This window comes from Hetaerina americana, unplaced genomic scaffold (genome assembly GCF_022747635.1).
Source record: "Hetaerina americana unplaced genomic scaffold, ioHetAmer1.1.p SCAF_17, whole genome shotgun sequence".
NCBI lineage: Eukaryota > Metazoa > Arthropoda > Insecta > Odonata > Calopterygidae > Hetaerina > Hetaerina americana.
In genome coordinates, this window is record NW_027286730.1 from 398,131 (window position 1) to 410,508 (window position 12,378).

At 35.6% G+C, this 12,378-nt stretch overlaps 1 protein-coding gene across 1 annotated transcript in view; it reads left to right on the forward strand.

Annotated features, from left to right (window-relative positions):
• Positions 1–12,378, forward strand: part of LOC139687106 (mediator of RNA polymerase II transcription subunit 12-like protein) — a 74,013-nt gene that overhangs the window by 32,876 nt on the left and 28,759 nt on the right. Inside the window, exons 21-28 of the mRNA XM_071584221.1 lie at positions 1,379–1,811; positions 4,905–5,030; positions 6,723–6,914; positions 7,542–7,663; positions 9,033–9,214; positions 10,132–10,330; positions 11,259–11,354; positions 11,453–11,584. Of these exons, the coding sequence (XP_071440322.1) occupies positions 1,379–1,811; positions 4,905–5,030; positions 6,723–6,914; positions 7,542–7,663; positions 9,033–9,214; positions 10,132–10,330; positions 11,259–11,354; positions 11,453–11,584 (1,482 nt within the window). The remainder of the gene's footprint in view (positions 1–1,378; positions 1,812–4,904; positions 5,031–6,722; positions 6,915–7,541; positions 7,664–9,032; positions 9,215–10,131; positions 10,331–11,258; positions 11,355–11,452; positions 11,585–12,378) is intronic.

Below are 12,378 nucleotides of genomic sequence, written 5' to 3' on the forward strand. Positions count from 1 at the left end.
CCCTGCTGAAAAAATCAGTCACATCACTCCCAAGCAACATCACTCTAAAACCCTTTCTGCTAAGAAAAGCATTTCTGAGTTACTTGAAAATCGATGTAATTGCTGCAAAAACCTCTTCTGTCTAAGTTAAAATTTTTTCCATTACATATCTAATTGTGCAAGTGGTATTCCCTTTCTTAATTCATTCAGTTTCTTCACCATTCTGTATAGCTTACCGATTTCCCCCCTTCCTCTGTAAGCTCTAAATATCCTTGCACAGCTCTTTCAACTAAGTTTCTTTTGCAGTCTCATGTAGATTGCTTGAAAACAAAGCATCTAGATTTCATTGTGAATTTATAATTTTTGTGTTAAATGAAATTATTTGTCAATAAGGGGTTCATAATAGGGCTGCAGAACTTTTTTCCCACATTAGCATGAATTTACCAGTTAAGAATGCCATTCTAAGAAATAAATATCTGAATAATGTATGTTCTGCTATATAGTACTCCCCCCATCAGTACTGGTAATTTCAGTGATGTCTTTAATATAAGAGAATCAAAGAGTACCTACTCTTTGACATGGGGTCCCAGGCTCAGATTAGATGCATGCGCTTGTGGTTAATGATTTTTTCCTATGAATCCCTTGTATTGATGTTTAGTTTCTGCACGTAGGCTTAGTGCAGCAATTTTAAGCCTCCTTCTCTAGTGGTGAGCTCTAAATTCTTTTTCCTCAGTAAATCACTAAATGGAGATGTAAGTCTGATCCTATTATTGAGTTAATTGAATTATTATGCTTTGTTTAATACTTGAGTTAATTAATCATAACTGTTGAATAATGAAAAGTAAAATTGATGGAAAAGAAAACAAATAAAGATGTACAAGGCTTGGTGTGGGAGCAGAGAGGTTTGCTAGAAGAAAGCCGAACAAGCAGGGAAGGAGGTTGCTTTGTATTTTAATTGACGACGGAATGTTGAAGACTTTGATAGAGTGAAGGACATAAAGCTAGCTAGGTTGTGGTACAAAAAAGAAAAGAATGTTGGACAGAGTGAAGGATCATAGAAAGTATTTGGAATTTGATATAACATTAATATGAATGGAAGGCAGGTTTTGTGTTGTTAGGTGAAGTTAAGATATGTATCCGTGATCAGTCTGTGTCCATCTTTTAAGGGCACTTATCTTAAAGAATAGACTATCAAGTTAAAAAAACCATTGAAACATTAAAGCATAGCTTCCTAGGTGCACAAATCTTGCATACAAATAGCATTATGACTTACCGTACAAATTACATTTTTTGAGTTCATTCCTTTATCCTATGAGATGCAATTTCTTGTAAATTTTCATTTTCACCCTGTAACATGAATGAAGTAAGGTGGAGTCATGCCATTTCTTTTTTTATCTAGGCCCTGTATTCTCCAGTCCTCCCTTCGCAGTCGAATTGTGTTTGTAATGCACAGTTCATGGCTGAAGCCCTCAATGGTACGGGCCGTGGTGGTGGTTTGTTTGGTGGCTCTGTCAGTGTTGGTGGCACGACACCTGTCGGAGGCTCTGCTACACCAACGGGTGCTGGGAGTGGAGGAGGAGCTACTCCTACATCAAGTGGAGGCCAAGGCTCCACTCCTACTTCAGTCTCAGGGTCAACATCACTACCTGGCCGACGAATAGAAGCTCAGTGGGTGAGGCAGCTTTCTGAGTCTGCTGCCAATCGCTATTCCTTTGTGTGCAACACTGTTGTGGCTGTCTGTTCAGAAATGGACATTGACAGAGTGAATGAATTGGCTGTTTTGGCAGCAGAGTTGACTGCAAGCTGCAATGCTCTCTCATCTGAATGGCTTGGTAAGTAATAAGGGATATATTAAATTAATAAGGAAAATTGTCACTTTAAGTTGGTTGAAAGAAAATGAAGTTTCATAATTTATGGCATTTGTGGATTTGGAGAGGGCCTTTGACAATGTTAATTGGGAAAGTATGTACAAGATGGTAGAATTGCTTGGAATGGACTACAATGACTGAAGAAAACTCCATCACATCTTCGAGAGTCAGGTGAAAACCATGCAAATGAAAAACAGCAGGAAAATAGAAGCCAAGTAAACTAAGGAGCTAGGCAAGGATGTAACTTTTCACCAGCACCTTTTAGTGTATGTGGTCTGCCCAAAAAATATGCCAACTGGTGCAATCTGGCGGCCATGATGCAGACTATAGTCCTACCCACTAGCGGTGCTAGTTGTCTGAGACCCAATGAGAGAATTGTTTATGCTTGGCAGATCGTCAAGCTGTACGTACAGTGCCAGTTATGTTAGCTTTTGTTATCCTTGCTTTTACTGTTTTTTGAATATGGAAATTGACAAAATCATGGAGCCATGAATCAACAGCAAGTTTTTTGGTGAAGTTCGGTAAACGTTATCAAGAAATTACTGAAATGTTGACAGCTGTTTACAGTGATAATGCTCAGAAGAAAACATCCCTATTCAAGTGGATTAAGCATTTTGAAGAATTCCGACAAGACGTCATGGATGATACAAGGCCAGGACGACCTTCAGCCACCTGTGTTGACGACAGCATTGATCATGTGCAGTCCCTTGTCCTTGTCAATCGTCAAAAAACTGTCCGAAAGATAGCTGATGTACTGAATTTAGGAATATCAACAGTGCACACTATTTTAACGGAACATGATGGCTGGATCCTTCACCATGACAATGCACCTGCACATTCAGCATTGATTGTTCACCAGTTTCTGGCAAAATTTCAATCACCATCCTTGATCATCCTCCTCATTCGCCAGATCTCACTCCCTGTGACTTTTTCCTATTCCTAAAATGCAAAAATTTGATGAGGGGTCATCACTGGGAAGATGTGGACATAATAAAGGAAGAAACGATGAGACAACTGAAAAGCTGTACTGCCGAGGACTTTCAAGGGTGCTTTAAATTGTGAAAAGAAGATGGAATAAGTGCATAGCAACGAATGGAGAGCACTTTGAAGGGGTCAAAGTCGATGTAGACTAAATTTAGCAAAGTTAAGTTTTTATGGCCTCAGTTCACAAATTTTTTGGACAGAGTAGTTTATTTAGAAGAGGCAGTAAAAAAGCACGAGAATTAAGCATCAAAGTAGTCCAAGTGAATGGCAAAAAAATTAGCATGCTCCAGTTTGCAGATATGCAATGGATTAAATACTTCAGGGATATAGCATGAACATCAACAAGAATAAAAGTAAAATCTTTGTGTGTGGAAGAGAGAAGCTGGAGGCAGATATCTCAATTTGAGGAGTGAACCTAGAGCAAGTAGAATCCTTCATCTAAGTAGGGACCGGTATATGTTGAGATGGAGAAATTCTAATGACATTACAACATTAGCTAACAAATAGCTTAAGCTAAGAATGTGTTCATGAAGAAGAGGTTACTCAAAGAATATATGTTCAGAGAATCTACGGTTGCAAACAAGGAAATAGTTCATCTAAGCATTTGTTCAGAGAATGGCACCATGGATTAGAGACTTTGAGCATTGGAAAAGGGGATCAATGAAAAATAGAAGCATTTGAAGCATGGTGCTGAAGGAGAATGGGGAAATTTAAATTGGTAAAAAGTGAGAAACAAGAAAATATATGAAAGAGTAGAAAGGAAATTACCACATGCAGAACTCGATAAAGAAGAACTAGATGGATTGGGCACACCATGGGGCACAATGAATTAGTTAGAAACATAATAGAAGATAAAATTGGAAGGAAGACCAAGAGACAAGTGCATAGGGCAAATTAAGAAGAAAGTAAAAGAGGAAAGGTATCAGGTGTGAAGGAATCAATGCTGAAAGAGAAGAAGGGAAGGGGGGCTGCAGTAAACCAATCTTAGGATTGAAATTACCGATGGTGATGAAATAGTTTATTGCCCTATGATTTGTATGTAAACCAGTAATAGTGAGATATGCCTTTGGCACCTACATTGGTCACTTGATATTCTGAGAGACAAGTGATGTTCAGCAATTACAAAAAAATAGAAATCATAGCATTGCATCCATATTTTGTCAAGGTTATTTTCCACCTTCTCAACCTGTCTGTATGTAATTTAGGTAGATGTCCTTTTTGTAGCACTTTTTAGCAGTCAGAGGATATTTAAAGAAAAGATGCAAAATTTCAAAGAAACTGAGGGATACCATGACAGTAACTTTAAACAGAAGCATCCCCTTATGTGCATTAAAATGAAACAATTTCAAATTATAAAAACCATTCACCTTAACCAGGATTCGAACCTGGATCCCTTTATGTCTCGAAAACTGCTTTAGCCAGTTAAGATACCTCTTACACTTTGAAATTTTAGGGGCATAAAAGGAAGAGGATGTTATGACAAAATAGTAGTCCACCAGTTCGAGAACCTGTAACATTGTATGAATGTAAAATTCCAAAGTGTAAGAGAATACCTTGGTAGCTTAACTGGCTAAAGCACTCAGCCGGACATTGAGGAATCCAGGTTTGAATCCTGGTCTAAGAAAATAATTTTACACTTTGAAATTGTTTCATTGAAATGATGCCTGAATTACTTGTACAAAGGAGATAATATTGGCCTTACTACAATCTCAAGAAGGTTTTAGAACAGGGCTTTATAATCTCTCATGTTTTTTAATGCACACATTAACCAATACCCAGTAAATAACATGTTTTTAAGGTTTTTTAGTACAGAGTTTAGAATAAAATGTTGTCATCCACTTTTGTGTATTCATTTACTTTTCAGATGAAATTGAGATTGACAGCTGACTGCCACGGTTTAGCTATTGGCAGTTAAATTTGTCCTGGCCATTCGGGGAGAACTATAGATGTGAAGGGAAACTTATAGTTTGATCCTTAAGATTTATGTGCTGGAGAGACTGTATCCTGTGCTTTTGATTTTTTTGTCGGAATGAGGCAACAGAAGTAATGCTTGAACATTCTGAATTTTCACAGGTGTGCTCACAGCCTTATGCTGCTCATCAAACCATAGGTCATTTTTCATAGATGTGCAGGCCCAGGTGGATATTCAGGATCTTTCCATTCACAATTCATTGGCTGTCTTCACATCCATTCTCATTGGTAAGTAGAGCACATTATATGGCCCAGAATTATTATATGACCCTCTCTTTTTCATGAATTGTCTAACATTCCATTTTAATATAAAATAATGAACCAAAGGCGTAACTTATATGTTTTAATGAATGCATACCATAAAACACTCAAATTTGAACAAATTTTGAATTCTCTGCAATGTTGTCAGTGTATATTCTTTGTTGTTAACCAGTTTATGTAGTCATTCTCTATAAGCTCACTTTACATAAATTTTCTCTACAGTTTTTTGAGTTATTCTTTAATGAGCTTTTGCATTATTTTAAATCTTTCTAGAAGAATTGAGAAGTGGCTTCTTTTTGACTTGCTAGCATATTAATTAGTGGTGAGAGCACAAAGTATTTGTAGCAAAAAAAGACTGGTGATTGGGTGTCAAAATGAAGACTAAAAAGAATGGAGTTCAACGGTGAATAATGAAAAACTATGGTCTACGTAACACAAAGTCTTATGTTAAAAATTCAAAATTTGTATGGTTCAACTTTTTTCCAATTAAAATATTCTGGTATAGGGAATTGCTTTACTTCCAGAACTATTGGGAATGCCATATTAAGAAAAATTACAAAAGTTAACATGAAGAACACATTGATGAAAATTATTCCTAACTCTTTGATTACTTATAATGTCCTAAAATTCAACTCTCAACAGCATTTGGCCCCTGAGAAGTTGGTGATTTCATGTAAACAGAAGGCCTTGTTTTCAAAGGCTTGTAATAAGCAATTTTACATTGTATATTTATAATACATATATTAATATAGGTGAAAAAGAATGAGTTTTGAAAGGATATGTTTGGAGGGTGTGACAGTGAGCTCTCTTAGCTTCTTACTAATAAGAGACCATCCAAATGTCTGTAATTGAAAAAATATTTATTTTCTCGATAAAATATTTACTAATGAAATCTAGGCGACTTAGTGAGTCAAATCCTATATGTCACAATATGATATGTGGTATATAAAGACAGCAGTTGCAATAAAGGCTGGCAAAAACACTTTTGTCATATATTTTATGCTTGTCATAGCTGTCTTTTGGCAAGGTTTCTCCATTTGTAGTAGTACAATATTGGTATATTTTTTATATTGGGTTAACATAAGTAGTTGTTATTCTCTTTTATGGTGTTGTAATATAGGTCTGTCAGTTTCATTTTACCTTGTTCATATTTGGGGCTACATTTCATTGCAGCCTCCTGATTTTGTCTCTTTTTTATTCCTTAAATATTGTATTGTTTATTAGGTTATATTCAAGTTTTTCGTTTTCAACATAAAGTGTTAAACACCTAACAGTAGTTATTTATAGCAGGCACTAATTATTTTTCAAATGTTGACCTTGAAATTCAGAAGTGAATGTACATTTGTTTAAGGCAGTATGGTACACATGTTGGGTAGAATATGTAAAATAGAGCAAGTCATCAAAAATTTTCATTATAATGCAAGCAGCAATTACAATGATAATGTAATTAGAGAGAGATTACGGTACAGTTGGAATGTGTAGGAAAAAAAGTGTAAAATAGACAAAAATTGGACTATTGCCTAATATAGTATCTGGGATTAAATATTTTTTAACTTAATGGATTTGGACCAATTTACATTTCAATCAGAGTTTATAGGATGTTTTATATCTTCTGTATGCTATTGATTTGGGTGTAAAAATAGCCAATTTTATTTTCAGCGAGGCACTGCTTTTCACTGGAGGACTTTGTGGTGCATGTTGCTCTCCCATCCCTGGTGAGGGCAGGCAATGAGGGCAGAGGAGAAGCAGATTCAGAGGCTGAAGCAGGTGCAAGACTTGCATGCCACCTCTTGCTTCGTCTTTTTGGAACTCCTCTCCAAGGTGGAACATTTAACACCCCTCAAGCTGCAGGTAAAGTCATGTTTTATTAAATGTCCACATTTCTGCTGATCCTTTCATGCCATCCAGTTAGCTGAGTAGCTAGGAATGAGTGCTGAATTGAACTTTTCCTTGTCCCTCAATCTTTTCTGGTTTGGCTACGTAATGAAAATTTATAATTCGCCAAAGAGTCAAAATTCCTGTGTCTTCAATTAAGTAAAAACAGTAAAAGTTGTCAAATATGCACTTAGAATATCAAGTTGTACTTTTTAAATTATAAAATGAGTGTTTAATAAATTATGAATGATGATATAAATTCAAGGTTGACAAGAAACAACAAATTTATGAAGGGAAATATTTGCTCCATTACCCTATGAAACTAATTCACTGCTGTATTTATTATGGGGTGATCTTCAACCACATCTTTAAAAAAAAACTGGCTTTTTATCTGTTGCATCCTCAATTAACACCTCTGGAATTAATAAGTAGTTGTACATTTGCCACCTATATTTTTTAACTTGAGTGTGAAAATATTTTTTTTATTGCTATGTGTGATGAATTTACCACCACCTAACTTTTTTCATTTACTTCTTTTTTTTGTCTATTACATCTGTCATTTATTATGTATTGCACATTTTTAATTAGAAAAAATACCACCAGGTGCATCTCCTATTCCTCTACCTATCAACGAGGGTTATGGAATCAAACTTAGCTGTGATCGACACCTACTTGCAGCTGCCTTGAAAAATATCAGAGTTGGGGCAGTTTTGGCAGTACTTAAGGTAACTAATATTTGTTGCTGTCGATAAGTTGCAAAAAATTGTTACCCATTTCTTTTGGTGCCACTGAAATTGAATCTTTGTTGTTTGGTTAATGTATGAGAATACCAGCAGTAGTGAACGTGCTATTTTAAAACATGTGACCCTTCTTTAAACATAGCAGTATCCTCACATGTCAGTCAACTGCTCAAATTCCATTGTTTCCCAACTTAAAGAAATAAACTTCCTGGTTTGATTAAAAAAGAATGTTGTGATATTGATATGTGAAAGGTCATCTTTCATATAGTGGCTATTATTGTGTACTCTTAAGTTGTATGTAAATATTCTTATTAATTATTTTTATTGGTATTCTACCACCTAAGGTAGGTATTTGAATGAGTAAATATAAGTGGTCTGTGCAATAAATGCACAAACTGGTGCAATCTGGCGGCCATGAAGCGGGCTACGATGTGGCCCCATCCACTAGCGGCACTAGTTACCTGAGACCCAATGAGCCATCTGTGCTTGGCGGATTGTCGGGCTGTATAGTGTTATGTTAGCTTCTGTTGTCCTTGTTTTTACTGTTTGTCAAAAATGGGAATTGACAAAATCACAGAGCAATGAATCAACAGCAAGTTTTTTGGTTAAGTGCAGTAAAAGTTATCAAGAAATTACTGAAATGTTGACTGCTGTTTACGGTGATAATGCTCTGAAGAAAACATCCCTTTTCAAGTGGTATAAGCATTTTAAAGATGGCCGACAAGATGCCACGGATAATGCAAGGCCAGGATGGCCTTCAACCACCTGTGTTGATGGCAATATTGATTGTGTGCAGTCCCTTGTCCTTGCCAATCATCAAAAAACTGTCCGAAAGATATCTGATTAACTGAATTAGGAAAATCAACAGTGCTCACTATTTCAACCAAACATGATGGATGGATCCTTCACCATGACAATGCACCTGCACATTCAGCATTGACTGTTTCCCAGTTTCTGGCAAAATATTTAATCACCATCCTTGATCATCCTCCTTATTTGCCAGATCTCACTCCATGCAACTTTTTCCTATTCTCAAAATGCAAAAATGTGATGAGGGGACATCACTGGGAAGATGTCGACACATTAAAGTAAGAAACAATGAGAAAACTAAAAAGCCTATCTGCCGAGGACTTCCAAAGGTGCTTTAAACAGTGGAAAAGTAGATGGAATGAGTGCGTAGCAGCGAATGGAGAGTACTTTGAAGGGGAAAAAATCGATGTAGACTAAATTTAGCAAAATAAAGTTTTAATGGCCTCAGTCTGAGAATTTATCGGACAGAGTAGTATCATGGATTTTTTTTATTTTTTTCTGATGAGACAATTCTATCCATATAATCTTTTCTTCTCTTTAACAGGCTATATTAGTCCTGGGTGATGCTACAGCGAGAGATAACAGATCTCGCAAGGGAGAGCAGAGTAAAGGGAGTGTTGGCAGTGGTGGGGGAAGCGTCTCTGGTTCAGGGGAACTAAGCATAAGCCACATTTTGGGAACCAGTGACATACTTGGTGGAGGAGATGAATCTCAGGGAGACCTTGGGTGAGATGCAACTCTTTTCTAAATCCTTTCCTTTGATAATATCTAGTTATGTCTAAGCTAATTATGTATATGAATAGATGAAACCATTGAATCCCTCATTGTGCTGCCTTTTGATGTAGCCATCTTAGGTGTGATATCATGGAACCACATGACTTAAATATATACATATATATTTACATACATTTATAAATAAGTTGGCTGTATCATCTGTGCTTGCTATATATATTATATCACTGCTCTTCTCTGTTTTCAAATTCACTGTACTAATTGTCTGGCATAGTTGGATTATGTTATGAATAATTATTATGTGGGGGGTTAAAAAATAAAGATGTAAATCTAGCCCAACAGTCCTCAGACTTTTTAGAAGGTATAATAATACTTAAGATGTCAAATTTAAACTCACATTTAAAGCCACTATTCCTGGGAGTGCACACACATACATACACTTACTCAGAAACATATGACCAAGTATGATAAGTTGAAGAGTTAAACGATTCTCAGAAAATGTGTTGTAACTGCCAAACAAAGTAATCATTAAGATCAGCAGTCTGTATGTCTGACTGCAAGTGAGCATACAAGTCAATTTTATTGTAAGTATTATTCTTGCCAGAGAAGAAAGCTTTAGCTGTATCTATATATTGTTGTTTTAAAGGTACTACACTCACCATCACTTTGCTCTAATTATTTTTGGAATTAGTGGTATTTGGCTTGGGAATGACAAAAAGTGATCTCGTGAATGACTCTACCTCATAACTGCATTAACTGTAACTTTGAAGGTTATCTCACCATGGTTCTTTCATATTGATGCACTTCCTGTTTTTTTTCTTCTTGAATAGAACAGGGTTAACACTGGCTATTATTTTCTCACTTGATAAGTGTTATCTTTATGTACTGCTGACAATAAATGTTATTCACAGGGCAATTGCTGGCACAACTCCAACTACGAGGGGAATTGGTGATGGTGGGCCAGAAAGTACGATCAGCTTATCAGAGTTTGCACGTCATGTTTTGAGGCGTATATGTGGCCGAGAGTGGGTGCTTGAGAGGTGTTTGCAAAACCCAGAAGAGCTTTGCCACCCTGAAATGCTGCTGGACAACATGTTGACACCAACACAGGTTGGTTTTGCACTTATTTAAGTATATCTGTAGTGAAATAAAAGCATTGCTGTATCCCATTTAGGTTCATCTCTGCATGCAGTAATTTATTGTCGACAATTTCTGGAAAGGAAAAACCTGTGTTTCTTTTTGATTGGGTCAACCAATTCATTCTTCCTCCTCTTAATAATCAATATTGCTCTATTCTGTGTGCATAAAAATTTAGGCTGAATAAAAAAATCTGGGGAAGGTCCAGAAAAGTCTTAAACTTTTTTGCAAAATCAGAATTGAATTTATTGAAAAATTCAGGGATTAGTTGTTTAAATTATGAATTTGATATGGGGATTGGGAACTTTTAATGAGAACAGCTTTCTATTTTGCTGTGGCATCATCTCATGTTAGACCTAGGCCACTGTGCTAGCCAAAGGATGGCATGTTCATCAAGAAAATGTGAGCATGGGAATCCTTCAAATGAGGTACACAAAGGTATAGGCTTAGAACATGTTAGAGATATACTTAATCCATACTAGCTAAATGGTTAGAGAGTGCTATGCATGTTTATATATGCCCTAAGCATGATCCATATTTCCACTCTTAAAATAATTGTATTTCCACTTTGAATTTGGTTTTTGACAATCCAAAAAATCCATTACACAGTGGTGCTTTTGTTTTCAAAATTTCAAAAAAAATTTATATTTTTTTCAGATTCCAAATTGTAAAATTCAGGGGGTGCTTTTTTCAAATTTCAATACCTATTAAAGTCTATAGTTTTGGATGAAAGATGTGATATGATACTTAATTTTTATGCATGTATGATAAAAATGAAATGTTACCTTCCTCAATATCACAATAAAATGTAAATTATATCACTGTAATATGTTTTATTAAAAAGAACTCTTTGGTAATATAATTGCATGCTAAATTCTTAATTGTCAAAATTATGATTCAGGCCCAGCGATTGCTACGAATGATTTGCCATCCAGAAACAGCTGAAGCTGGTGAAGACCCTCCTGACCAGAGGCGTGTTGTGGCTTCTATTTTGGAGGTAATCATGGAAATAATCCTCGTCTAATAAAACATTTATTCATCACAGCTTGCCATTGAATTAATTGTTTCAACTTTCTTGTCTTTCCTCATATACAGAACTTAGACCAGTGGACCCTTCGAATGTCATGGTTGGACCTCCAACTGATGTTTCGTCAATTTTCAAGTAATTCAGCTGAGCTCAGCCAGTGGCTGGACATTGTTGCCAAGGCTGCAATTGATGTATTTCAGGTTAGTGGCTAAGTAAAGTGAGTGACTGGGAATCAGTTTGTTCGTGGTTAAATTTATCTTTAAGATATAATTAGCCTTTTGACCAAGGATGCGTGTAATCCATAATCGCAAGCCAGTAATGTCTTTATTACATTTAAAGTTTGAATTCTCATTTTGTGTTCGACTTCAATCCAATTTTATTTGTATATGTTTTATAATTTGAATCCATATTTTCGTTTTCCTCCAAATGTAAACTTTCAATTGATCTAATAAAATAAATCATTTCAATTTTTAAACATAATTTTGTTAATTTTTAAACACTTGATACTATTATTCACTTGTTTTCAATGTTATTAATTGCATACTAGGTGATACATGTACACAATTCTGTGTACTCTGAAGAATAGAATGTGCTTTATTGTTGGCCAGTTCATAACTTGTCAATTGTATGTGTTGGGATGCTTATTGGTCATTCGTACATATATGAGAGTAATAAATTGCAATGAAAGTCACAGTGGAATGTTCAGCAAAAATGGCTTGTCATAAATGTATATATACATAATTTCAGGGATTGTGTTAAATTATTGGTTCAAATACACATAGTGGTCTTCATTTGCAGGGAGTAAGCATCAGAAAACTTGACAATCATTGCTCTTCAGTGTCATATAACTCATCTAAAAAGTATCTAAATATCCTCATTAACTTTTGTCATGTTGATTTTGAGATAACAGATTGAAACAATTTCAAATGTAAGTTCCTTCAGTGAAAGTAATCTTCAAAGATTCAGAATGTCAGGAGGTTAGAAAGTTAGGTGC